We start from the raw sequence: 26,731 nt of genomic DNA, 5'->3' as shown, positions 1-26,731 counted from the left end.
CATTGGTGGGTGGTGCTGGAGGTGAGCACTGCAGCAAGGGGCAAAAAGCCCCTTGGTCACAACAGTGGGTGTTGGCCATTACCACCCTGGCACCTTCCTGCTGATGGGGGAGGCTTGTGCTTTGCATCTGCCACACGCACATGCCACTGCTGTTCCCCTTCCCTGGCCTGCAGCACTGCACTCCTGCTTTGCTCAGCTTCCCAATGCTGCTTTCTGCCATCTCTTCCATGGTGCCTGAAGCTCAGGTTGCTGGAGGCTTGTCCCAGCCATCCCAAAGCTCTGCAGCAGCAGTCTCCAGCTGGATCCCTCCCTGCTCAGCTAGGACAGTTGCTCAGGTCACAGAGAGGTTGTCCACTGCCCTCTTTTACAGCCTGACAAGTCCTCATAGCTGATTCCACCATTCTCATCTGCACAGAGACTTCTGTCCCTGAAGGAGACCAGGCTGGAAGGCTGCAGCCTGGCCAGTCCCAGGGCTTTAACAGCACCAGGGCCTTTGGCAGTGGAAAATGATCTCCAGCTGCCTGTGGTCTGCTTCTCAGCTCTGAAGCACGGTGTGGATCACATCACTGGCTGTTGTCTTCATTAGAGAAAAATCCCCATCCCTTAGAAGTACCAAGAGGTTGGTGCATAGCACTGGTTAGCAAATACTGCATGAGCACTTTGTCATTTAAGTGCTTTCTGGGCTTGCAGCTCTTCCTGATGAAGACACAGCAGGTCAAGCTTGCAGCTCCTGCAAAGAGCCTGAGTGGCTGCACATGCCCAGCCAAGTGTGTGGCTGGGCTGGGCTGGGCTGGGCAGGCAGTGTGGGGAGGAGGCAGCAGGAAGGGGGAGATGCTGGGGCTGAGGTGCTGGGGCAGGAGATGACAGGGATGGGCGGAAAGAGAAGGATGTGAGATGCTCAGAGGATGGCTGGGTGGTGAAGCAGGAGGTGAAGGGGTGGGGCTGGAGCATGGTGGGGTAAGTCAGAACAGCACATGAGGCAGCTGATCCATCCCTGCCCTTGGCAGGAGCAGCTCTCCCTCACCTCTTTCTGGCAGTGTGTCCCACCTGGTCTTAAACACCTCCCCAGGCCACCTCTTCCAGTGCTTCTCTGCCCTTTCTGCCAGAAAGGTTTCCTTCTCATCCTGCCTCCTGTAGCCCCAGGGCTGCCTGAGAGGGACTTGTTGTTCCACCTCACCACCTCACAGTGTTCTTTCATGTGTTGGGATGCTGCTGCAGCTCCCATCGTGCCTCTGCTCCCAGCATTCATGTGTAACCCAGCCTTCTGTGAACTTTTCGTGCCTGCTGGATTTTTTGAGGTTTCTGGTTGCTGCTCCTCCAGGCTTTCTCCAGCAGGTCATGGCTGCTAAAGGCATTCTATAAGCCTCTCACCCTGGTGGAGCTGCCTCACAGCCATTTCAGGTGTCTTCCTCCCCCATCACAAATGCCTTGTAAATTCAAATCCTGTCCCACTCCATGCTGCCATCTCTGTTATCCACCTCCCGTGTCACCTGCAGAATGCCACTCCCAGACTGACAGTGAGCATGGCTCCCCACTTTTGTCTTTCTGACCAGTTTTGTGCATTTAGTCCTGTAGTTCCCTGCAGCCACAGGCTTGCCCCTTGCTGGTGGGAGCTTTGCTGGGGGCTGTGAAAGCCCTTGCTGTGGCAATGGGAGCTGTTGGTGGTGGCAGCAGGTGCCTGGCAGGGTGTCAGAGCCCCTTGTCTCAGGGGAAGGTCCCTGGGCAGTGCAGGCTCTGTGTGGATGAGTCCTGCCTGGGAGAAACCCTGCTGTCTCCCCAGAGGTCACCATCACCTGGGGAACCTTTTGTAGCTGGCATTAGGGAGCAGAGGACTTGTAGGCATTGGCCTGCAGCTCTAAGAGGATGAGAACACCCAGCCTGTTACTGAGATTCAGAGCTCCAGAGCACAGGGGTGGCACCACTTGCCTTTGTGTCTACACTGGCCTGCAGTCCTTTGCAGGAGTGGGGTTTTGGCACAGGTTTTTGAGCACCCCTGCTCCCTGCCAGCCCACATGCCACCTCTCTGCAGCATGGGGAGTGCCAGGCTCACTGCAAGCCATCCACAGCAGCAATCCACATGGGGCTGCTGGGCTGGCCCATGCCCCAGCACTGCAGGGTGGTGAAGGGACACAGAACATCTGTAAAGCATTCAGGATGTTACAGAAACTCATATGTTTAGCATTCTGCCTTGGTCAGGTCAAGCTGACTGGTGCCTTTGAAATCCTCAGAGAAACATGGAACATGTCTTGTAAGGAGGGAGTTGGTGCAGGATGGAGCCAGGCAGCTCAGGGGAGCAGCTGTCATGAGGGATCCCTGCGTGCTGTGGGGGTCTCATGCAGTGGTGCCAGTGGTTTGTGGCACAACAAGGAGCCACACACATGTGGGGGTGATGGGCAGGGACCTGCCTGGGGGTCAGTGGCCATGCAGGGCAGCCCTTGGTGTGAGCCCTGCACAGGACAGCTGTCCCCAGGGGCAGCAGGGCTGGGAGCAGGGCTGGGTGCTAGCAGAGGGAGCCTTGCTGGAGCTGAGGGGGCATGAGCAGGTGTGGCCAGGCTGGGATGCAGGAGGACCAACAAGTGCTTTGAGAGACTCATCCACCACCAGCGCTGATGCTGTCACAGCCCCACTGGCGTCTTCCCTCCACCCCAGCCCTCCCCAGGGAGGATCTGGGAAGGGGCCTGGGTGAAGCAGCATCCTGGCACACTCCTGGGGCAGCGCTGCCCGTGCCCAGCACTGCCCTGGCTCTGGGAGAGGTGCAGTGTGAGTAGCCAGCAGTGCTGTGGGGCACAGGCGTGGCCCCACTGTCTCTGCTATCATGCTATTTTTGAATTCTCTTTTTTTTTTTTTTGTGTTCTTTTCTTCTTTCTTTCTTTCTTTCTTTTTTTGTTGTTTTGTTTTTATTTCCTTTTTGTTTTCCTTTTTGTTCTGTCTCCTCGTGTTTGGTCCCTAGGAGCCAGCGCTAAGAAACAGGGCGAGGACTTAGCGGATAATGACGGTGATGAAGACGAAGGTATTTCTGTGCTCGAGGCTGCCACTGCATGACACGCAAAGCAAAGCACAGCAGCTCCGTGTGCCGCCATCCGCTGCCACCCCCAGGGAGCCCTGTGTGTGTCTGTCTGCCGTGCCAGGCAGCGGCGCGGGGTGGGGGGCAGGCTGGCCGGCTGTGCAGGGCACCCAGCACCTTCCCCTCCTCCTGACGGGGGGAAGCTCAAGGGGTTTTTCCGCTTTAGGAGGAGTTTGCTCCTGCTCAGTTGGAGCCAGGGCAGGGAGGAAGCATGGCAGCTTGGGAGGAGAGAAGCCCTCGGGCACCTGGGCCCATTTCACCCTGAGCCCACAGGTCACATCCCACCTCCAGCCTCATCCCTCCCGAGTCAGTGACATGCATCTGGGAGCCAGCAGCCTCCCCATCCACCCCTGCCTGGCCCTGCCATGGCTGTGCCAGCAGCCTGAACACTTGGCACCCAAAGGGCATCTGGCCATGCACAGGAGACCCAGGGTCCACTTGGTTTCTGTCAACTTCTCTCCTTCCTCATCCTGTGGGAGTGAGGTCTTGCTTGCAAGCACCAGCCAAGACAGAGCAAGTAGCCTTTCAAGCAGATGTGATTCTAGACGTATGCCAGGACTAAGCAAGCTGCAGAATAGGCTATTTTTAGTAAAACAGGGTGGTTTGTCTGCAGGTTATGGAGTCAGCGTGTTTGGCTGCAGAGATGTGATGAGGAGGTAGGAGGAAGGGTTGCCCAGGGTACAGCCCTCATGTGCTGAGGACAGTAAAGCCTCATGGTGTGCAGAAGGCCCAGGGCAGCTCGAACAAGGCCTGGCAGATGGCATTTAGGATCTGGGAAATAGATGAAAAACTTTTTCCTTGGCAGTACTAAACCCCTGTTGTTTACTCCAGCTAACCTGTGCCCCATGATCTCTTGTACCAGGGTGTAAACTGGCGTTCAGCCTAAGGGACTCCACTGTGCTCACTCCACACACACCAAAATGGGCTGCAGCAGTTCAGAGTTGTTTATTTCCTGGTAATCTCTGCACATTGCTGCCATTCTGCTGTGAGGAGGGCCCTTTGTATGTCAGGGAGTGGGTGCAGGATGGAGGAGAAGACACAGGCACAGGCACTGATGTTCCTGCCCCTACCACATTTCAAGCAGGTGGTCTTGGGAAAAATTGTCCTGGTGTAGCTGTGCCACACAGGCAGTGTCTGTCCTGCAGGAGCTGCCAGCACTTTTTGATCCCTTGGTTTGTGCATTTGTCTGACTACATTCTGGCAATAGGAGAAGAGCCAGCACAGCTTTCAGGTTTGGCATAGCCTCATTCTCCTGGAGGGAAGAGGTGGGAAGCCACCTTTAGCCATGCTGTGGGCCACAGCTGGAGGAGACAATGGCCACAGGTACCCCTCAGCCTGGCCTGCAGCCCCCTGCAATGGGCAGGCCACAGGGAGGAGTGGACATGTGCAGGGGCTCGGTGGGTGTGAGGGAGCAGGAACAGCCCAGTGGGCACTGGCATTGGTGTGGCTGTGCCCCAGGTGTGGCTGTGCCCCCAGGGTCCCAGTCCCGGTGGGACAGGGCTGTGCTGCACTGCTCAGGGAGGCAGGCAGGGAGCAGCAGCTGCCTGGGGCAGCTGAGGCCAGGCAGGCACTGCCAGCCCACCTGGGCAAGGTGCTGGGTGTGAGTGAGTACAAGGCAGGACAAAGTCCATGGGTCTGGGTGGCCAGCCCAGGACAGGGCTGGGCAGTGCAGGCATGTGGGACCTGGCTGTGTCTGCAGGGCGGGTGCAACTGCCTGTCCGTGTGACATGGGCAGCAGGCTCCAGGATGTTATTCCCTGTGGGTGGCCATGGCTCCCTGAGGGATCACCAGCCAGTGGGGCAGGAGGGGCAGGATGTCCCCTGGGCAGGAGAAGTCAAGAGAGGGAGCGTGGCTGCTCCCAGTCCCGCAGGCTCCCACCGTCCTTCCTCCCCGGCCTTCGGGGTCCCATTGCCCATCCTCACTCCATGCCTCATGCCCTGTCCTCGTCCAGACTCTGTGCTCACCTCCCTGACACACACACCTGCATCCACTGTCTGCCTCATCACCATGTCTGTGTCTGGGCACTGGGGTGCCGTGGGGTTACATCCAGACAGGTCCCTGCCTTCCCAGGGGAATGGGAAGGGGCAGTGGGAGAGTGAGACACTGGAGCACACATCAGTGGCCCCCCCTCTAGGTCCTGCACACCCCCATCCCTGCCCCCCTCCGCAATGCCAGCTTCCAGGACCCACGGAGGGCTCGGGTCCAGCCAAAGACAGGACATGGGGCTGCATCCTGGGGCTGGACTCTGCAGCTCCCACCCACAGCAGAGCTGACCTGGCTCCCAGCCCAGCTCCAGGGAAGAGCAGCAGGGTCCAGCCAGCGTCCCTCCCTCACCTGCTCAGACCCCTGGGGGGACAGCAGTGTGGGGACAGAGCAGCAACAGCGGCTGCCAGGGTTGGTTCAGTGGTGTTTGCCCTTGGGGCTCCATGCTGTGGCCCCCAGGAGAGCTCTGCCTTTGGCTCCCAAGCCCCCTCCGTGGTCCTGGCAGCTGGCATTGCCCTTGTCCTTGGTCTGCCTGTCGGGCAGGGTGCTGCGGCCGTGGCTGCGGGCTGTGTGTAACCAGCTCTCCTTGCAGACATCCGGGACAGCGGCGCCAAGCCGGTGATGGTCTACATCCACGGGGGCTCCTACATGGAGGGCACGGGGAACATGATAGACGGCAGCATCCTGGCCAGCTACGGCAACGTGATCGTCATCACCCTCAACTACCGCGTCGGAGTGCTCGGTACGAGCTGGCGGAGGGACAGCCCCGGTGCCTGCCCGGACAGGGGCGGCGGGGATGCGCTGCGGGCACTGCCCCTGCCCCTGCCCTGGCAGTGCCACGTGGCACAGCTCCCAGCACACGGGCACAGCCCCCGGCACACGGGCACAGCCCCAGCACACGGGCACAGCCCCGGCACACGGGGACAGTCCCCGCACACGGGCACAGCCCCCAGCACACGGGCACAGCCCCGGCACACGGGGACAGCCCCCGGCACACGGGCACAGCCCCCGGCACACGGGCACAGCCCAGCCTGCACCCTGGCACCGGCTCTCCCCCCGGCTCATGTACACAAACTGGCGCAACTGAAAGCAAATATTGGTTTGTGGTTAAATGAATAATAAATGTGTTTACCCAGCATCTCCTCCTGAGAGGGCTCAGACGGGTGAGGTGCCAGCGGGTGCTGCCGGGCTGTCCCGGGGACCTGGCAGCTCTCCCTCCCTGGGCACAGGCAGCCTCCAAGCCGCTTGTGCGGCTGGGACCCCCTCAGCAACACACCGTGGCGTGGCTGGCTGCAGTGGGCGCCACAGAGGGGGCCAGGTGCCATGCAGGGGAGGGTGGCAGTCCTGTGTCCAAAAGCACTGGTGGCTTAGAGAGGCAAAATGAGGACAGAGGGTCAAAAGGCACTGCAGTCCCCTGCTTGAAGCAGCAGAAACCCCCAGGGGCTGAAAACACCTCCTGAAACGCAGGAGGTTTGTGTGGAGCACCACTGCTGCTTCCCTTGGCAGCGTCAGAACAAGGGGTGTCGAGGTTTGGGGACGGCTCCTTTCCAAGCCAGGCTGCTGGCTCTCTTCCTGGTCATCCAGCCTAGCCTGGTGCTCTCCCTTGGGCTCCTGCCTGGTACCTGGGGCAGCACATTCCTCTCATGGCCTCCAGAGCCCACAGTTTCATGTGGAAGATGATAGTTAACCTATTCAAAACCTTTTAATGTTAAAAGTCCTAAAATGGATAGGTGCAAAGATAAGACACATGAGTCACAATATGACATTAGACTTAAGTGGTGCCTTCATCATTTCCATTGAGGTGGTGCACCGCACCCAGCCAGACCACCTCCAAAGTGCCAGCACACCCCTGGGGCCACTCCCCGTGTGCTGGGGTTACCTGCCTGGATTTTACCTCGGGCCTCTCAGGTTTTGGCTTCCTGCTTAAAGTCAAAGCAAACGAAAGAGTGATAACTTATCTTGGGTGTTTCCTGTGCTATTGAAAGCATTTCTCGCCTTCTTCCCCACTGAGAACCTTTGTGTTTTAAGCTGAAGTTGGTTCCTCTCTGCCCAGCCCACCTGACACTTACAGAGCCTCCCCCAGCCCACACTGGTCCATGGGAAGCATTGGCTGTGCTCACACTAGCCCTGCCTGCAGCCACTGGTGCTTCCTGAGCTTTCCTTGGGGCTGGTGTGAGATGTCTGGAGCTGTTCTAGCTTGGGTGGTGGTGTGGGTAGGACAGAGCTTTGTGCTCTTTACTCTGTCCCTGCTGGTTGTTGGCCAAAGAGACTCCCCAAGGTTTGCAGCTGCTCTCTCAGCCTTTCACCCCTCTGTGCTCTGCAGAGGGTGGCTGGAGCTCAGTGGTGTCCCTGCTCCAGCTTAGAACTCACAAAACTCTCATGGTGGGATGGGGTCCCAGAGAACACAGGGTCCCTGCCCTGGGTCTGGGGAAGGGGGGTGGGAAACCAGGACTTTCCCAGTTTCCTCATCCCTAACCGGGCTCCCCTTGGCCCTCAGGGTTCCTGAGCACGGGGGACCAGGCTGCCAAGGGCAATTACGGGCTGCTGGACCAGATCCAGGCGCTGCGCTGGGTCAGCGAGAACATCGCCTTCTTCGGGGGGGACCCCCTGCGCATCACCGTGTTCGGCTCGGGCATCGGCGCCTCCTGCGTCAGCCTGCTCACCCTGTCCCACCACTCGGAAGGTAGGTGTCACCCTGTCACCCTGTCACCCTGTCCCACCACTCAAGGTAGGTGTCACCCTGTCACCCTGTCACCCTGTCCCACCATTCAAGGTAGGTGTCACCCTGCTCACCCTGTCCCACCACTCGGAGGGTAGGTGCCAGCCCTGCCCGAGGCTGCTGCAGCTGCAGATTCTGGTTTAAACCCAGAGAAGAGTAATAAACATAATCTTATTCATACTGACCTTAAGCATCCTCCTAACTGCACTAAACTTTTGACTCGCCCAAATAAAACCTGACTCAGAAAAACTATCTCCACAGGAAATGGATTCAACCCCCTGGGATCTGCTCAATCTGCTTCTTCCTAGTAGCCATCCTCTTCCTCCTGTTTGACCTAGAAATCGCACTACTACTCCCCCTACCATGAGCCACCCAACTACACTCCCCCACCACCACCCTAACTTGAACCTCCACCCTTATTCTCCTTCTTACTCTAGGACTAGTATACGAATGAACCCAAGGCGGACTAGAATGAGCAGAATAACAAGAAGTTAGTCTAACTAATACTGTTGATTTTGGCTCAACAAATTACAGCTCCCACCCTATAACTTTTTTTATGTCCTACCTCCACCTAAGCTTCTACTCAGCCTTCGCCCTGCTGGTGCTAACCCAGGGAGGGGAGCCCGCCCAGGTCCTGCTGCCCAGCCCAGCAAAGCCAGGGCTGCTTTCTAACCACTCACTGGTGAGAGCCTGGACCAGGACTGGGAGGCAAAACCTTCTCATCCAGGGCAGAAAGAGGCCAGTGGCAGAGCGTGTGGGAGCCAGGGATGGATGGGTGCTCCCTGTGCACAAGGCTGCACCCTTGGCATGGGGAGAGGAGGGGACCCCACCCCAGGACTGGGATGCTGGGCCATCCCCTGCAATGGGATCCTCAGAGAGCACAGCAGCCCTTGGTTGCTTCCAGGGGCAGGAGGGGCCCTGCCCTGGTGCTCAGGTGTTCCTAGTGCAGGTGTGGAGGGGGTGCAGAGCATCATGCAGGGCACTGGGAACAGGGATCTCAGTGCTGGGAAAGGTATTTATACTGGAATAGAGGGGAAGGAAATGTATTTCTATTGGAATAGAGGGGAAGGAAAGGTATTTATATTGGAGTAGAAGGGAAGACAGAGCAACCCAGACATCCCTCCTGAGCCTGGGGAGGTGTGGAGGGCCCTGTGTTGGGAGACTGGCAGAGCTGGAAGTGCTGCACCTAGCCAAACACAGGTGGAAGTAATATGATTAATATCTGTAAATATAGCAGAGTGTTTACTCTAAATAAAGAAAGGAATTATTTATGCTAAAAGACTGTGCTGGAATAAGAGCAAATGCATGTAAACCACCTGCAAAGACATTTACATCAAGCACTGAGGGGGAGAAAAATTAACTGTGAGACTGGAGGTGTTTTTGATGAATTTCCTAAAGGAAATTCTAGGAGCAAAGCCTGAACTGGATATGGCTCACAGGGGAGCAGCCTGCCAGGGACCTGCTCATGAGCTTTATATGAGGGTGCAGCCATCTTCCAGTGCTGTGTCCCCAGTGTGGTGCTGAGGAGAAAAGGACATGTGTGAGCAGCAGACACGGGTGTGAGTCTGCCCTTCAGAGGCACACAGCAAATTGCACTCGAAGCTGAAGAGCTGCTGCCCTGCTCAACAGCCTGGGAATCACACAGCAATGGAGACCTCCAGAACCTCAGCAGGGCTGATGGCTGATGATGGGGAGTCTTTTACAGGCTGAAAGCTCCTGCAGAAAGAAAAAGTGTTTTCTCTGCCCATATTGAATGTGAAAGGCTGCAGAGGGAGCACTATGTGTGATGCATTCTCAATGCTTCTAAGGGTACTCCTTTCCCTCACAGGAGTGCAGGAGTGTGTGCTTGGCTGCCCAGGTGGCCCCAGCCCCTTGCAGGGGTCCAGGCTGGAGCAGCATGGAGAGAGGCTGAGGGTGGATTGGAGGGGCTGCTCCTTGTGACTTTCCAGCCATGAAAAATAGTCCTGCCAGCATGTGCACTTCTCAGGTGATGCTGCACTTAATGCCACTAAGCCCTGCATGTGCTGCATCCTGTGCTGCCCCTTGCAGCCCCAGTGCCCCTGGTGTGCCCCCTGCCCTCACTGCTGGGGCGGGGCAGCTGCTGCTGGCTGTCAATGCTGTGGGGCAGGAGGGGACTGCCCAGTGCTGCAGCCAGTGTCCCATAAAGCCAAATAGCCATAAAAAAAACCTCAAAAAATTCTCTGTGCCAGAGCACCCACATCCCCAGGGATGGGTAGCTGGCTCTGGAGCACGGCGTGGGAGCAGTGCTAAGTTGCAGCCTGCAGAATAGGTGGGTTTGTTTTTACTGCATCAAAATTAAACTTCTAGTGATCACAAGCTATTAATGAAGCTGCTGATTTGTGCCTGCTCTGCCAGGTGCTGCAAGAGGCAGACACTGGAGGCTTGGTACAGCACATGCTGGGTCTGGCTGCTGGGGAAATCCACAGCTCCCTGCCAGATTCAGGCCTTGTAGGGTCACTCTGATTCCTCATAAGTGACCAAAGTGCTGTTTTTCTCCCCAGCCAGCCATACCAGGGCAGGAGCAGTCTGCCAGGCAAGCTTTAAGTGCTTGCTTTGCCCCATCTCCTTTTCCACGGGGGCTCTGCCCTTTGCTGCCATCCCTCCAGATCTCAGCTGGACAAGGCACCCAGCACCCTGCTCTGAGCAGGGCTTGGCCCAGACACCCCCTGAAGTGTTTTCAGTCTCAGCTGCTGGGCAAAGCAAAGAGGAAATGAGAAGCTGGCAGCAGCTGGTGGCAGTGTGCAGCTCCAGCCACCCTCTGGCAGAGCCCTGGCCCCACCATTGACTCCACCATGCTGTGGCAGCCAGTCCTGCAGGAGGCTGGGTGTGTTGGGACCCTCAGCAGGGAGGGGAACAGGGAGGAAAGGCAGAACTTCACCTTCTGGCTGGCCTCAGCAGGCTGCAGAGGTGCAATGTGGAGTGCTGGGTGCTGCTGCCTCCCTGGGGTGCTGGTCAGGCTTCAGTCAGGTGCTGGTACGGAGCAGGAGGACATGATGGGTCCAGGCTCTCACAGAGCCCTGGGTTAGGCTGTGGCCATGCAGAGACAGGGCAGAGGGGCTCCAGCAGGGACAGCACCAGCTGACAGTGACATCAGCTGCCCTGGCAGTGGTGGGCAGGACCAGAGCCCAGCCTGGTGGGTCTGTCTGGGAAGTGATGCTGCTGGCAGGGCGCAATGGCTGCTGCTGGGACAGCATCTCCAGGGAGCCAGGAAACCCCATCCTGGCTCCTTGGCACGTGGATGGTGGCGCAGAGCAAGCAAAGCCATGGCCAGTCTCCAGCCTGTAGGCTGGGTATGGCTTTCTAGGGCACCAGGAGGTGACAAACAGAGCTTGTGACTTCTCTTTGTCCCAGTGCATGGGACTGTACGTCAGGTACTTGGCAGAGCGAGGACTGTGCGTGCAGACAAGAGCTATGGACATGGTGGCTGGGAGCCAGGAGCCTCTGAACGCTTCTGTTGCAGGAAGGTGCTCCTCTGCTTCCCTGCAGAGTGGCACAGCCTTGGTTGCACAGGGGTTCTCTGCGTTTCAGGGTGCCAGGGGCAGCCCCGTGGGCACCACACTGCTGTGCCAGCACCACTCAGGGGTCACCTGGAACAGCCCCTCATGGCAAGCAAGTGCTGGGGTCTGCCAGGGGTGCAGGCAGCACTTGGGGTGCAAAGAGGGCTGGTCAGAGAGCAGGGACCCCATGGTGCTCCCCGGACTGGCTGCCTTTCACGGCCCAGAGGCTCTGCTTCCTCACCACCCTTTGTATTCTGAGCACAAGCACCATTGACATGGGACTGGAGCGAAGCCACGCATTTCTCTGCCTGGGCCAGGGCCTTTGTGGCCTCGTTTTCCAGGGCGAAAGTCCACTCCCTCTGTGTTCCTGGTGGCAGAAAGGCCCTCTTTGTGCATCTGGCAGCGTGCTCCTGCAGGGCCGGATTGGCACTGAGCAGCCCCAGCTGGGCAGGAAGCAGCAGGGAGGGGGCGGAGGGGGACTCTGACAAAGCGGTGGGGTGGGACAGGCAGGGTTAAGTGTCCCCAAGCAGGCATTAACCCTCCCACTGCTGCCAGCCCACAGCCTGGCTCCTCAGCGAGGCAGGTGCCAACCTGGGCTGGAGGATGGTGCTGGGCCCAGGTAAGACATCCTTGGGGTGGCTGGGGTGGCACAGGCTGCTTGGCAAGGCCAGGCTGTGATGCAAACATGGCCCCTCTTCTCCCCACACCAGGACAGGGATGCTGGGTCACCCCTGCAATGGGATCCTCAGGGAGCACAGCAGCCCTTGGTTGCTTCCCAGAGCACCCACCTGCATTCCCAGATGCCATCCTGCCATCCCCACAGCAGCCCTGAGCTGAGCCCCCTGTGTGAGCCCAGCTCAGCAGGCAGCACAGCTCAGGGACAGGGTGTGGGCTGCAGTGCTGGCTCCTTGCAGGGGTACAAGAGCATCAATGCCTTCTCCATGCTGCATCCTGCAGTGCAGCACTGGCATGCTGGAGCCCTGCTGAGAGCTCCCTCCACTCCGTGCCTGTGTTGCAGGTCTGTTCCAGAGAGCCATCATCCAGAGCGGCTCCGCGCTCTCCAGCTGGGCAGTGAACTACCAGCCTGTGAAGTACACCAGCATGCTGGCTGACAAGGTGGGCTGCAACGTGCTGGACACCGTGGACATGGTGGACTGCCTGCGGCAGAAGAGTGCCAAGGAGCTGGTAGAGCAGGACATCCAGCCAGCCCGCTACCACGTGGCCTTCGGGCCAGTCATTGATGGGGACGTGATCCCGGATGACCCAGAGATCCTGATGGAGCAGGGCGAGTTCCTCAACTATGATATCATGCTGGGGGTCAACCAGGGTGAAGGGCTGAAGTTTGTGGAGGGTGTGGTGGACCCCGAGGACGGCGTCTCAGGCAGTGACTTTGACTACTCAGTCTCCAACTTTGTAGACAACCTGTATGGCTACCCTGAGGGCAAGGACACCTTGAGGGAGACCATCAAGTTCATGTACACGGACTGGGCCGACCGGGACAACCCCGAGACGCGGCGCAAGACTCTGGTGGCCCTCTTCACTGACCACCAGTGGGTAGAGCCCTCGGTGGTGACCGCCGACCTGCACGCCCGCTACGGCTCCCCCACCTACTTCTACGCCTTCTACCACCACTGCCAGAGCCTGATGAAGCCTGCATGGTCCGACGCAGCCCACGGGGATGAGGTGCCTTACGTGTTTGGGATCCCCATGATTGGCCCCACAGACCTCTTTCCCTGCAACTTCTCCAAGAACGACGTCATGCTCAGCGCCGTGGTGATGACCTACTGGACCAACTTTGCCAAGACAGGGTGAGTGGGGATGGGTGCCGTGCCTCGGGGGTCTGCACTCACTGCAGCTGCACTCTCTGAGGCTATGCTGTGGTGGGGAGGTTAATCATGCCCAGTGTGGGACACTGAGCTCCCTGTGCCCAGAGGTTCCTGTGTGCTGCACCTTCACTGGGGCCAACCACAAAGCAAGAAGCTTAGATCATGGCCAGCCCCTGGGACCAAGCCACAGGGGTGGGGAGGCTTGTTGCCCCTGGTTATCTTGGGTGAGACTTGGGTGCTGCCCAGTCATTCAAGACCTGTTGCCAGCCCATCCTGTGCCACCACTGGCAAAGGTCCCCTCAGTTTCTGTCTCTGCATGCAGCTCTCCCTCTTTGTTTCTTTGGCTTTTCCCATTGCTAGTTCTGTTCTGCCTGTGTTTCACAGGGACCCCAACAAGCCTGTCCCCCAGGACACCAAGTTCATCCACACCAAGGCCAACCGGTTTGAGGAGGTGGCCTGGTCCAAGTACAACCCCCGTGACCAGCTGTACCTGCACATTGGGCTGAAGCCGCGGGTACGCGACCACTACCGGGCCACCAAGGTGGCTTTCTGGAAGCACCTGGTTCCCCACCTGTACAACCTGCACGATATGTTCCACTACACCTCCACCACCACCAAAGTGCCACCACCCGACACCACACAAAACTCCCACATCACCCGCCGGCCCAACAGCAAGATCTGGACCACCAAGCGTCCCGCCATCTCGCCCGCCTACAACAGCGAGAACGGGAAGGAGAAGTGGAGCCCGGAGCAAGAGGCGGGCACGCTGCTCGAGAGCCCCCGTGACTACTCCACCGAACTGAGCGTCACCATCGCCGTGGGCGCCTCCCTCCTCTTCCTCAACGTGCTGGCCTTCGCCGCCCTCTACTACCGCAAGGACAAGCGCCGGCAGGACACGCACCGGCAGCCCAGCCCGCAGCGCGGCGCCTCCAATGACATCGCCCACGCGCCTGATGAGGAGATGCCCTCCTTGCAGGTGAGCCAGGGGCACCACGAGTGCGAAGCTGTGCCATCCCACGACACCCTGCGCCTGGCCGCTCTGCCCGACTACACCCTCACCTTGCGCCGCTCTCCGGACGACATCCCGCTTATGACCCCCAACACCATCACCATGATCCCCAACTCGCTGGTGGGGCTGCAGACCCTGCACCCCTACAACACCTTCACCGCCGGCTTCAACAGCACGGGGCTTCCGCACTCACACTCCACCACCAGGGTATAGCTGCCCGCCGCCGGCGCACACGCATGCACGCACGCACACACACGCAGCAGACACTGGCAGAGGGACCGGCGGGGCCACGGAGCCCCCGGACGGAGGGGCAGTGCCCACGGACGGTGCAGCTCCCAGCCCAGAGACCTGTGGGGGTCCCAGAGCGGCCCCGGCGCTTTCTTTTGTTCCTATCTAACTTTTGAGAAGTGCTTTGACTCTCCTGGCCTCAGGGCCCCGTGGGTTGCCCCGGGACGCCAGTGGGGTGCAGGAGGGACACGGTGTAGTCCTGCACAACCCACCCGTGCAGGTGGGCAGGGGTACCCCGCTGTCAGTGGCCACAAGGTCCCCGGTGCCGTGGCTGTGCCTCCCAGTGGGGCGATCACATCCCCAGTGCTGAGCCCACCAAGCACCCTGGGACTGACGAGGAGCGGGACCGGGCATCCCTCTCAGCCGGTGCCCAGGCATCTTGGCAGCCCTGGAAAAGGCTCCTTCACTGTGCTGAGAAGTGGCCCCAGGCCATGGTGCTATAGGCAGAGGGAATGGGCAGAGTCCAGGGACCTGGCCTTGTGCTGGATGCGGGCGCTGGGGCTGGTGCTGGGGCTCAGGGACCCTGGGAGTGGGGCCCTGGGCTGGAGACTTGGCACCTCTGCCCCTCTTTGCGCTGCAGAGAATCTCTTTTGTGTCAGTCATTTCTCTTTGCAGAGACGTTTTTTAAGCAGATCTTTAGTTCTTTACACACTAACGGAGTCGCCGCGTTTTGTCCTTTGTAAAGATTTTAAAACCAAGTGTTCTTGATATAAAATAAAAAGCCAGTTAGAAGCCAGCGTGTGCGCACGGTGCCGGCCCCCCATGGCGCCCGCCTGCCGTGGGTGGGCACCAGGCAGGGCAGTGCCTCCTGCACTGTGGGGCTGCGCTCTTTTGTATTTTTTGATATTCTCCCTCCTCTGTCACCCGTGCCCACGTATCTCAGCCAAAAAGCCTATCCAACGGCCTGCCTGCGAGCACCCCCGCCCCGGTCCCTCACCGCCACCACTGGCCAGTGCCACCCACCGCCCCTGTGGGCATCACCTGCTCCGAGCACTGTCTGTTCACTCCCATGAACCCAGGACAGCCCCTCATGCTCCCCACCCTGCCCTGCTCCCCTAGGAGCATCCCACATCCCTTCACCACTGCCCCAGGGCTGTGCTGCGCCCTCCCTGCCCGTGCTTGTCGCCTGAAAGCAGAGCCGGTGGTTTGCAGCCTGCGGCAGGAGCGGGGCGACAGGAGCGGGGTGAGCTGCTCACCAGCATCCACTCTGCCTCCCAGGCTGCTTCCACTGGGGCCTTTACCCCATCGTGGGGTGACCCCAGCTCCTGCATCCAGGATGTGCAGCTGGAACAGATGCCTGGGTAGGGACTCTGGGGGTAATGCAGCCTGTGTGGGGCTGGGAGCCAACCTGTGCTGGGGCTGGGGCATCTGCTGTGGCCACCGAGCCACACGTGGCTCTGGGCAAGTGGCTTTGGTGTGGTCGGGCATGGAGAAGGAGCTGCAGGGGATGCCACGTGGGGTACCCCAGTCTCAGCCCCCCAAGGTGAGCACTAGCACCTGGGGCCTGGGGAGGCAGGAGAAAGGGACAGGTCCTTGTGGGGACGCCAATCTTGTCCCTGTGCAAGACGGTCCGGCTGGCAGACGCTGCCCGTGCTGGCGGCCGTGACGCTCCGGTGCCGGCTGGCCCTGCTGCCCGGGGCCAGCGCATCGATGGCCCTGCTGGCCCTGCAACAACAAGGGCCCCGCACCCCGCCCGGCCCCCGCCCCGCGCAGGGCTCAGGGTGAGGATGCTCGTTGGAGAATGTATTTATACCCTGTCACCCGCGCAGAGTAACAAATTCCAAATAAAACAGAAGTGATATTTTTAATAGCGGTGTGTCTCGCCTTTTCTTGGAGCATGCAGGGATGCCGGGCTGGGTGGGTGGGGTGCCCTGTGCTGCTCCCCATGTTGCTGGTATCCCCTACAGAGGCAGCAGGAGGACCCTGGTATCACCCCCCATGTCAGCGTGCTGGACCCCCACATGCAAGCTGGCACCACAGCATCCAGAACTGCCAACACCGTGTGCCACCATGTCCCCAAATCCCCCCAGCCCTGCTGCCCCCTGCACCGGGACCCCGCGTGGGAATGCATCTGTCCCACAGCCCCCTCCCTCCGAACTTCAAACCCCTTCCCCAGCCTTTCCCAGCTGAGCTCCCCTCCCCCTATTTGCCAAAGAGAAAAGCTGCTGGTTTCATTTCTTTTTAATGTAATTTCAGCTGGAGTTGCCATGGATACCAGGAGCGGAGTGGGGGGGCTGAATTGCCTCCAGGCAGCGCGCAGACACTGGAGCCAGGGCCGAGGCCCCGAGCCAGGGGAGCCGGGGCAGGCAGGGGCACAGGCTGTGAGGAAGCTGAGTGTGGGGCTCTGCCCTTCTCCCCACGGGGGACATTCACAGCTCCAGTGCCACGGGAACACGTCACTCTGTCCAGCACCGTGCTCCAGACCCTGTGCTGGACCCCCCTAAAAGCCCTGGTGCTGCCCATTGTGGCATCCCACGGGGTGCCCAGTGCCCTCTTGAGAGGGTGATGCCTTTCTGCCCCAGATTCAGGGATTGCCCTGCCCTTCTGTCCCCTCTCCTCATCCTTGCACAGCCGCAGCTGCATGCTGCCACATGTGCCAGCGTGGCCAACCCAGCTAGGACCCCGAGGCAAGCTGGTGACAGACAACTCAGTGCTATTGTGCTACTGCCTTTGCAAACTCCTGAGGCTGCCATCTGTCCAGGGTGTCCTTGACCATCAACAGTTTTCCTTTGGAGACCTGGCAAAGCTCAAGGGACACTGTATCCCAGAGGGTATGAACAGTTTACATCTGCGTGACAACTGTGGCACATCCTCTGCTTCAGGGGACACGTTTAGGGCTGTTGGCAAGGAGAATCATAAGGGAACTCAACTGCAAAGGTGTCCCTGGCATGGGAGGGAGGGAGTGACCTGTGGCTGGCCTCTGGCTGATCCTGAGGATCCACAGCCAGCAGGAGGGCAGGGATGCTGCGCTTCTGTCATGGTCTGATGCTGGCACAATGCCAGTGCCCCCATGAAAATATATGCTCTCTGGTGTCTGCTGTGAGATGTGACCAGGAATAGAGCAAAGCAGGGTCCAACTTAGGAATAAAGAAGAAAAAACTTTATTAACCTACAACTATATATAAAGACAGAACTCGGAATGAAAACCTTCCAAAAAACATTGCTCCTCCCCCCATCAAATTTCCAATACATCCACCCCTCAGATCACCAATTCTCAGTCCATCACCACCCTTTAGATAATCAATTCTCAGTTCATCAAGGAGGGAGGAGTCCCTCTTGTAGCATAGGCTTTCCCCTGGAAACACAGTTGAAACCTCAGTTGACCACAGCATCCCAAAAACTCACTTTTTCTTAAACCAGGACATCTTCACAGTAGCATCACCGGGGATAGTGCCCTGGTGCTGTTCCCCACATCTCTGATGCACCCAGGAAACAGGAGAGCAGACTCACAGGCAGACTCATAGGCAGGCAGAACAAGCTGTTGAGTCTTAGGCCGCAACCCCCTCTGCCCTGTGCTGCAGCAGCACAAAGGATTTCTGTGCTCACCCACTGCCAGTGACCTTCCTGGCAGTTGACTCAGAGCAGAGGGTTTTGTCTCTCTGAGAACAGCAGCCTGGATCCAGGGATGCCTGTCCGGCTGCCAGTCCAGGCCTGGAACCCAGCAGCCCCTGCACTGCAGCGGCCATCCCAGTGACGAGGCTGAGCCCTCCACAGGGCCAGCCCCGTCTGGAGCACAATGGCCGGGGAGAGGGGACTCTGGAAGCCTCCTCTGCAGTCCTCCTGGCAGTGGAGATGTTTCAGTGATGGTCCAAGCTTGGTTCCCATCGTACCCATACAGACTGCTGGGCTGCAGTTCTGTGACCCTAGGAGAATGCCAGCAGCTGCGTCACCCCAGTCCCACCATCCTCATGCTGACTCAGTCCTGCCCATCTCATCACCTTATCTGCGTTAGACGTGCCCACGTCTTTGAACTCTTCAGCTGCAACTTCAGACACCAATTACCTCCACAATTAGGGTCATTAACAAGGAGTGCATTTCTGGCCCGCGTGGCCGCGGGCGGGGCAGTCTTCTGGGTACGGGAGGCAGCGCCGGCCGCGGTTCAGCACAGCCTGTCCTTTCACCAATGGCTCCTGCACTTCAGCCTGGGGCCAGCAGCGAGGGGGCTGCCCGCGCTCCGGGACCTCTGCTCCTCCCAGCCACCTCCCTGCAAGGACAGCGGGCGGGCACCGGGCTGGCCAGCAACGCCCCGGGTTCCTCCTCCTCTTTCCGGTTGTTTTTTTCTCAATTTTTACTACATTTCAGAGGGATTCCCACGCTGAGCCCCGCCGGTGCTGCCGCGGGCAGGTGCGGCCCCGCCGCCCCCGGCCCGGCCCCGCAGCGCCACCTGGCGACACCCCCGCAGCACGGCCCAAGCCCCCGGCGACCCCTCAACCGAATCCCAGTAATCCCCAGTCACTCCTCGCATGGCGCAGTCACCCCTCACCTGGCTCCCAGTAATCCCCAGCCACCCCTCAACTGGCTCCCAGTAATCCCCAGTAACCCCTCAGCTGGCTCCCGGCTCCGCGTAGTCACCCCTCAACTAGCTCCCAGCGCCCTCCACCCACCCCTATCCTGGCCAGTGGTCCTCAGCCACCCCTATCCTGGCTCCCAATAATCCCCAGCCACCTCCATCCTCTCTCCCAGCGCCCCTCAGTCACCCCTACTCTGGCTCCCAGGTCCCTCCAGTAAGAACCCTACCCTGGCTCCCAGGGACCCCTCTCCCCATGCCAGGCTCCCATTGTGCTTAGTTCGGTTTAGCTCAGTCCAGCCCAGCTCTCAGCGGTCTGCCCTCCTCTTGATGGCCCCCAGTGGCCCCCCAGCCCGATCTCTGCAGCCGGGCCCCATTAGCCCCTTGCTGCCCCACTTTGCCCTCCGCTAAACCCCGGAGCCCGTCCAGGGTGCGGGACTGGGCGGTGCCGCCGCTATCGCTCCTCGACGGCACTGCTGACTCAGGTGTGGCGATTATCAGAGACAGAGATTGTGGCCTCGATGGCCCCAGCCAGCCCTGAACCGCCGGCCACCGCCGGTATCTCGCTGCCCACCGATCCCCGTCCAGCTGCGGGGCACCCCGAGCGGCCCCAGCCGCTGCACAGTGCCACCCTGCCGTCCCCATGCGGGGACACCGGCACTACTGTCACCCTCCTGCAAGGGACGGCGTGTGCGGGCTCCTGCAGCCCGGCCAGGGGCCCAGGACGAGCGGCAGGGTCGCCGTGTCCCACACGGGGTGCTGGGCGGCGGGACCTTGAAGCGGGCCAGCCGAGTTAATCGTTGACCGGCTGTTTGTCTTTTCCCAGCTGGACTTTTACACATTAAATCGGGGTATTGGTGGCTCCCCAGGGGCCAGCCGGCAGCCTGAAGCACCAGATCAAGGTGCTCCAGGAGGTGGGGGTAGCCAGAGTCATCCCCCGGGTGGAGAGCAGGGCTGCGCCAAGGTGTATGTGCCTGGCTTGCAAGGAATGCAGCGGGGAGGATGCTCACAGCAGGGGAGTGGGGCCGCCGGGACCAGAAATGTCCCCGGGGACCATCCTGGGGGCTGGCCCTGCCCCGGGATTGCAGTAGCCCGGGGGCTGGCCCCGGGGGATGCTCAGCCGCGCTGGTGGGTGCGGGTGGGTGTGAGCAGGGCCGGACACACCTGCGGTGTTTACTTGGAGAGTCGTGGAAGGAACAAGGCTGCTTGGGAAGGGGCGGGGGACGTGCCTGCAGGGCAGTATAAAGTCCAGAGGGGTGGTGCGGTGCCGGCTGATTGCTGCAATCCCGACGAGCATTGATTGATTGTCCTGCTGCTGAGGTGAGAAGCTGGCCGGCACAGCACCGCTCCGGGGGTGGCCGCGTGTCCCCCAGCTGGGGAGCACCGGGGCGGCTACAATTGGGGCCACAGGCAGGGTTCGGCCCTGGGAAGGGAGAGGAGAGCCGGCAATGCTGGCCCTCATGGCGGGAGTGGGCAGAGGGGCACTGAGGGCACAAGCGGCATCCTCACAGCTTTGCTGGACGGTCTTTGGCCGCCACCGCTTGCACAGCTCCGGCTGCACCTTGGGCTAAGGGGAGGAGGTGGCATTTGGGATGGCATTGACTGCCCTGCCAGCCTGCAGGCACCCAGCTGGGAGGGTTTACTGGGTACGCTGCTCCCCACCTGAGGCTGGGGACAAAACCCAAGGGACACGGTGCCATCCCTGTAGGGATGGGGCACAGTGTGGCGGGGTGGCTGTGACCCCAGCCTGGGGGGCATGGGGGCTGTTTGAGCACAGGGATTGTGTCCCAGCCGCATGTCCGAGCAGTAGGACGCCGTCGGTGAGTCCCTCTTGGGGGAGGAGCGCAGCCCCAGCACAGCAGCGTCACTCGGCCGCCTTTCTCCCACGGCACACGCGGGGCAGCTCCGGTGCCCTCACAGACGCTGCTGCTGCTGGCACCAGAGCCTTGAGGGGATGGCAGGGCTCACACCCAGTGCCACTCAGCCCCGCAGCAGCTCAGTGCACACCTCAGCTCCAGCGCCCCGTGCTGTCCATGCGGGATGGCCATGCTTTCTGGGCAAGGGACCTCCGGACACGCTGTTTGGCCTGTCCGGCACAGCGATGTCTGTCCGTCTGCGGGATGGGTCCCGCCGGGCAGAGCCACGAGCAGCCCGCGGGTGGCGGGGCCGTGTCCGGGGTCGGTGCGGGGCGTGGTGGGGAGGTGGGAGTGGGTGCAGGGCCGAGGAGCGGGAATGCAGCACACAGGCACTTTGTTTGGCCAGGGTGGGCGGAAGTCAGGGCGTTAGATCTGAATGCTAAAGTGTGTTGTTCATGGGCCGATAAAGGCCCCATTGTATGTAAATAGTTTATAAAGCAGCATATGACTTCCAGTGCAGGGCAGTGGCAGAGAGAGACGAGGGCAGGCGGAGCAGAGCTCTCCTGCGGGAGGCATGAAACCTTAGAGGGGCCACTGGGGGCAGCTTGCGAGGACCCTTCCTCACCGGCAGGTACGCGTCGCCAGGATCCTCCGTACTGGGGGGTGGCTGGTCCCGGCCGCCCAGACTCCTGCAGGGGTGGGAAGCAGCTCCCGGGGTGCTCAGTGCCCGTGGGTGGCTCTGGTGGGGCCGGGGTCTGTGCCTGGGGTGGGGTTGCCCAGACAAGGATGGACCTGGGAGGGTGGCAGTGCAGGGCTGCACGGGGGGCTCCCCCAGCTCAGGGCTCCGGGGCCATGCTCCTGCAGATAATGGGAGAACAAAGGGAGGCACTGGTGCAGTGGAGCCCATGAAGCTCCTTGGGACCATTCCTAGCCAAAGAGCTCAGCTCTGGGTACTGGGGGTCCCTGAGAAGGTGTGGGAGCTTCATCCCCATTCTCTGTGCCAGCTGTGAGTTAGGATCCCTGTGCCAGCGTGGGGTGGCAGGACTGGAGAATCTGGCACTGCTGGGGCAACCAGTCTCCTGCCTGCTCTGGCCAAAATGCTGCCTGGAGCCGTATCAGGAGCAGGAGCCACGCTGCCATCCTCCTGTCTGTCGATCCTACTCTCCACCCACCAGGGCTGCCACCCAGTTGCTCCCAGGTCCCTCCTGGGGCTGCTGCAACCGGAGCCCGGACCTGCTGGCTCTCAGCCAGGGGTCCTTCCTGCTGCTAACACCGTCCCTCACCGCTCTCTCCTGCAGACGTGAGAAACGATGAATTGGGCCGGGCTGTACACGGTGCTGAGCGGGGTGAACCGCCACTCCACCGCCATCGGGCGCATCTGGCTCTCCGTCATCTTCATCTTCCGGATAATGGTGTTAGTGGTGGCAGCCGAGAGCGTCTGGGGGGACGAGAAATCCGCCTTCACCTGCAACACCCAGCAGCCTGGCTGCAACAGCGTCTGCTATGACCACTTCTTCCCCATCTCCCACATCCGTCTGTGGGCGCTGCAGCTCATCCTCGTCACCACGCCAGCCCTTCTCGTGGCCATGCACGTGGCCTACCAGCAGCACCAGGAGAAGAAGCTGCTGGTGATGACCGGGCACGCGGATGCCAAGCACATGGAAGAGGTCAAGAAGCACAAGATGCGCATAGCGGGATCGCTGTGGTGGACCTATGTCTGCAGCGTGGTCTTCAGGCTGCTCTTCGAGGCCGTGTTCATGTACATCTTCTACATGCTCTACCCAGGCTACCAGATGATGCGGCTGGTAAAGTGCGAGGCTTACCCCTGCCCCAACACTGTCGACTGCTTCATCTCCCGGCCCACTGAGAAGACCATCTTCACTGTCTTCATGCTGGTCACCTCCAGCGTCTGCATCATCCTCAACATGGCAGAGCTGGTCTACCTGGTGGTGCGGGCCTGCGCCCGCCGAAGCCAGCACCACTCCAACCCCTCGTCGGGGAAGAGCTCCTTCTATGGGCACAAGCATTCCTCTGAGTACAAGCAGAACGAGATCAACCAGCTGCTGACAGAGCAGGACGGTTCCCTCAAGGACATGCTGCGCCGCAACTCTGGGCTGCAGGAGAAGGGTGACCGCTGCTCTGCCTGCTAGGGGCAGGGGCCACTGGCCCCACAGTCACCCCATGGGCCTGTTACTGTCCCTGTCCCAAGGATAGCATCCCTCAGGCGTGAGTTTGGCTCTCCTCAATGGCCAGGAGGGCATCTTGGGCCATTAAATCTCCATTCTCAGGTGCTGCCTCCCTCCTTTCTGCTCTGGCCGTGATATGCTGGGAGCTGGGGTGCCAGTGTGGGGTGTCCATCCCTGCACCCAAGCCCTGGTGGGTGCCACGAGGGGCTGTGGGGGCTGCAGTGCCAGGGCTGAGCTGGGGCTGTGGCTGTGTTGCCCTGACAGCCAGCAGCGGCCAGTGACCCCTGGGTGGCATTGATCAGTGTCCAAGGGCTTGCGTTCCCCCAGCACCAGCCCCTGCAGCCCCGAATATAATTAGAAAAGTGCCCAGACCAAAAATAGAGGGAAAAAGTTTCCCCAGTGGCTGTTTGATGTGCCAGTCACAATGAAAGCCAATGGGGCACGCAGCTGCCTCATGCCCCAATAACCCCATGCCTGCTGTTGGGTGAGCGGACAGACGGAGCAGGCAGACCGGTCTGCACCCCACAGAGGATCTGGGGACCGGCTGGGAAGGGGCCTCGCAGCATCCCCCATCGCCCCCGTGACAGGAGGGGACAGCGTGGGAGCACCGGGCTCTGCCCCACACACCGTCTACGGTGAGAGGTCCCCATGCTGCCACTGCGGCTGTTCCCAGCTCTCTGCTGGAGGCCTTTGCTCCCCCTGTTCTCCTTGTGACAGGTTAGGGGGTCCCCTGGGACGCAGGATGGGGATACTCCAGGATAGCCTTGGGTTGGGTCTGTGCACACCTGCTTGGCCAGGGAGTGGGGCGGTGTTTTGGCGGGTTGTGGGGCAGCTGTGTCTGGAGGGTGGCTGTCTTGCAGGGCACCACAGCACGTGCCATGGGGGACTGGAGCCTGCTGGGCCGGCTGCTGGAGAATGCCCAGGAGCACTCCACGGTGGTGGGGAAGGTCTGGCTCACCGTCCTCTTCGTCTTCCGCATCCTGGTGCTGGGGGCAGCCGCGGAGCGAGTCTGGGGTGACGAGCTGTCTGGCTTCTCCTGTGACACGCAGCAGCCCGGCTGCCAAAATGCCTGCTATGACAGCACCTTCCCCATCTCCCACCTCCGCTTCTGGGTCCTGCAGATCATCTTTGTCTCCACCCCCAGCCTTGTGTATCTGGGGCACATCCTGCACCTGGTGCATCTGGAGGAGAAGGCACAGCAGCAAGCGGCAGCGCGGGCCGGCAGCGGGGCCAGGCGGCAGCGCCCCAGGCAGCCCCAGCTCCCTGCAGGGAGCACCAGGGCACGGCTGTGCATGCGGGGGGCCATCCTGAGGACCTACATCTGTAACATCGTCTTCAAGGCTCTGCTGGAAGTGGCCTTCATTGTGGGCCAGTACGCCTTGTATGGGTTCCAGCTGAAGCCCCTCTACACCTGCAGCCGCTGGCCCTGCCCCAACACGGTCAACTGCTACATCTCCCGGCCCACTGAGAAGACCATCTTCATCCTCTTCATGCTGGGGGTGGCCTGCGTGTCCCTGCTGCTCAACCTGGTGGAGATCTACCACCTGGGTCTCACCAAGTGCCGTCGGGGGCCAGGCCCCAAGTCCCGCATCCTGACTGCTCCTGGCGGGCCTGTAGGGCCTGGCAGCACCTATGTCACTCTGCCCAGGGGTGGCAGCCCCCCCCATGGCCTGGCACCGCTGAAGAAGGCAGGTGCATGGTTAGGGGTGGCTGGTGGGTCCCACAGAGATGTGCGAACGGCAGACCTGGCAGTGTAAATGTGGCCTGCTGGGCTGGTCAGGGATGGGCAATGTGTGGGTGGTCACTGTGGTGATTGTCTCTCCAGTCGCTGCCAGGCCCAAGGCATGGAGAGCTAGGAACAGCCTTGGGGACACTGCTCAGCTGCTCCTGGCACTCCTGGGAGCAGCAGGGCTGAGAGTAGAGCTTGGAAGGGGGAGAAAATAAACACTTACTGCACCTCACTTGACTCCTGCTCTGCTCCCACGCTCTGTGGCATTGCTCTCCAGCTGCTTCATCCGACGGTCACACTGCATGGCCAGGGCAGGGCCACTGCTGGCTTGGGTGGGGCTGCACACTATGGGCCCAGGGCAGGGCAGGGACAGGCAGAGCATGCCATGCTGGCGCCAGTGGGCACTGGGGCAGAGGCCATCACCACATTGCAGAGCTGGCAGGACAGCAGGGCCCAGGCAAAGTAAAAAGTGCAGGGAGTTCAGGCTGGGATGGACAGGTGCAAGGTGCACAGCAGCACAGGGACATTGGCCCTGTTCTCCTACAACGCTCACCCTGCCCAGGGGGAAAAACCAGGGGCTGCCAAAGTTTTCCACATCTTTATTTGAAATGAATGGTTTCCAGAGACACAGGGTTAGTCCTACTGCCCTGGCATCACTACAACAAGACTGGTGAGCAGCTCACTCTCCACATGGACACAGAGAACAGATGGCCCCAGGCCAGGGCCCAGAACAATATATACAGGCTCAACAGGAGACCCATGTACAGCTCAAGAAAACCGACCAGAACACGAGAAGGGGCAGGAGGCAGCACGGAGTGGCACAGCTGGAGCCAGACTTGCCCTGGGCAGGGTAGTGGCAGCCTGTGGCTGTGGGAGGGAGGGGGAGGCCAGGCAGGGCTCCCTGCTTCTGCAAGCAAATGCATGGGCCCCTGGCTGGAGCAGAGGTTTCCACTGATGGCACCTTGCACTGGGGAGGGTCCTTACACCAAGACAGGGAACACTGGGGAGAGAGGGGCAGCACTAGTACAGACCCATCTCCATCAGTTTTCAGCAGACTCAGAAAACACTGACCAAAGAGAGGGAGGCATCCTGGCTGCACACAAGGGAGGTATCCCTGTGGCAAGGCCAGATCTCTGCCCACAAATTCCAGTGCGAGCTCCATCCACTCCCTGCAACCAACCCAAATCTCTCCCACCTCGAGACAAAAGTTCTCCACCTGACCCAACAGCTCTCAGGCTGCCTGTGGCCCATGCCCACTGACTTGAAAATACAATCCTGCCCCAGCAGCAGAGCTACTGTTACTGCCTTGATGCCTCCAGCCTTGTGAGGGAATGCTAAAGGAAGAGGGAAGTAAAAGCTTTGGGAGCCACTGGTCCAATGGGGCAATGTGTTTTGTGCAATTCCTGCCCTGGGGCACAGGGAGAGAGGGGCAGTGGCAGGGCTGGGGTAGGGGAGGGACAGGGCTGGGCAAGGGGAGCTGCACCAGGGACTCTGCCACTCCTGTGCCATGGGAACAGACCCTGGGGAAGATGGCTCACCCAGCAGCCAGAACTGGAGACAGAGCTGAGTGTGGGGGCCACGCACGTAGGGGATGCCTGTAACGAGCAGGATGGGAGGTCCAAGTCTGGTAATGATGCAGGGACAGCACTGCTGCAGCACCCTCCCTTCCTATGCTGCATGGCCCCTGCCCTGCAATGGGAAGCAGCAAGATGAGGTGTCCAGGGCTGGAGTGCAGCCAGTCCAGCAGCACCTCTGCCTTAGTCCACATCATCCTCCAGGCTGCTGAGGCGGCTGTGCTCCTCGTAGATCTCCCTGACGGCCAGGATGCGGTTCAGCATGCTCTCCAGCATGCTGCGGTCCATGGGGATCACCGAGTACCAGAGCGGGGACTCGGCGATGCACGAGCGCTCGGGCTGCAGGTAGAACACGTCACTGCGGTTCCGCAGGCTCTCGGGACTGTGGAGAGACAGCAGGGTGAGACCTGGGCTGCAGCTCCCTGCAGGGGTCAGACAGCCCGGCCTGATGTGTTTAGCAAGGGGTGTCCAC

General features: G+C 60.4%; 4 protein-coding genes across 14 annotated transcripts in view; 3 read left to right on the top strand and 1 right to left on the bottom strand.

The window, feature by feature from the left end:
* NLGN3 (neuroligin 3) overlaps nt 1-16,215 on the top strand; it is a 40,556-nt gene extending 24,341 nt beyond the window's left edge. For 3 of the 4 annotated variants that reach the window (XM_064713179.1, XM_064713180.1, XM_064713178.1), the window contains 5 exons: nt 2,951-3,010; nt 5,640-5,789; nt 7,545-7,730; nt 12,303-13,092; nt 13,495-16,215. In XM_064713179.1, the coding sequence (XP_064569249.1) occupies nt 2,951-3,010; nt 5,640-5,789; nt 7,545-7,730; nt 12,303-13,092; nt 13,495-14,332 (2,024 nt within the window). In that variant the 3' untranslated portion in view covers nt 14,333-16,215. The remainder of the gene's footprint in view (nt 1-2,950; nt 3,011-5,639; nt 5,790-7,544; nt 7,731-12,302; nt 13,093-13,494) is intronic. The other variant, XM_064713181.1, reaches the window with a different exon arrangement.
* A 2,255-nt stretch (nt 16,216-18,470) lies between these two features.
* Nucleotides 18,471-23,057, top strand: GJB1 (gap junction protein beta 1). Of its 4 annotated transcripts, none has more exons than XM_064713174.1 (3): nt 18,471-18,676; nt 21,286-21,401; nt 22,069-23,057. In XM_064713174.1, the coding sequence occupies exon 3, from the start codon at nt 22,081-22,083 to the stop codon at nt 22,918-22,920; it is 840 nt and encodes a 279-aa protein (XP_064569244.1). In that variant the 5' UTR covers nt 18,471-18,676; nt 21,286-21,401; nt 22,069-22,080; the 3' UTR covers nt 22,921-23,057. The 4 variants fall into 4 exon arrangements, with proteins under 4 accessions (XP_064569244.1, XP_064569247.1, XP_064569243.1 ...); XM_064713173.1 differs by lacking the exon at nt 18,471-18,676 and adding an exon at nt 20,114-20,234; XM_064713177.1 differs by lacking the exon at nt 21,286-21,401.
* Nucleotides 23,058-23,211: 154 nt separating this feature from the next.
* LOC135447933 (gap junction alpha-3 protein-like) lies at nt 23,212-24,917 on the top strand. Its single transcript, XM_064713172.1, has one exon. The coding sequence runs from the start codon at nt 23,835-23,837 to the stop codon at nt 24,711-24,713; it is 879 nt and encodes a 292-aa protein (XP_064569242.1). The 5' UTR covers nt 23,212-23,834; the 3' UTR covers nt 24,714-24,917.
* A 352-nt stretch (nt 24,918-25,269) lies between these two features.
* The window catches only part of ZMYM3 (zinc finger MYM-type containing 3), a 32,075-nt gene continuing 30,613 nt past the window's right edge, over nt 25,270-26,731 (bottom strand). For all 5 annotated transcript variants that reach the window (XM_064713159.1, XM_064713160.1, XM_064713158.1 and 2 more), the window contains one exon: nt 25,270-26,641. In XM_064713159.1, the coding sequence (XP_064569229.1) occupies nt 26,443-26,641 (199 nt within the window). In that variant the 3' untranslated portion in view covers nt 25,270-26,442. The remainder of the gene's footprint in view (nt 26,642-26,731) is intronic.

The sequence above is a fragment of the Zonotrichia leucophrys genome, chromosome 4A (genome assembly GCF_028769735.1).
Source record: "Zonotrichia leucophrys gambelii isolate GWCS_2022_RI chromosome 4A, RI_Zleu_2.0, whole genome shotgun sequence".
NCBI lineage: Eukaryota > Metazoa > Chordata > Aves > Passeriformes > Passerellidae > Zonotrichia > Zonotrichia leucophrys.
Note: the sequence above shows the minus strand (reverse complement) of the source record. Positions and strands in the feature narration are given on the sequence as shown.

Excerpts from the sequence above, each read along its gene's own strand:
- GJB1 (XM_064713177.1), top strand. The coding sequence starts at position 22,081 with ATGAATTGGGCCGGGCTGTACACGGTGCTGAGCGGGGTGAACCGCCAC.
- LOC135447933 (XM_064713172.1), top strand. The coding sequence starts at position 23,835 with ATGGGGGACTGGAGCCTGCTGGGCCGGCTGCTGGAGAATGCCCAGGAG.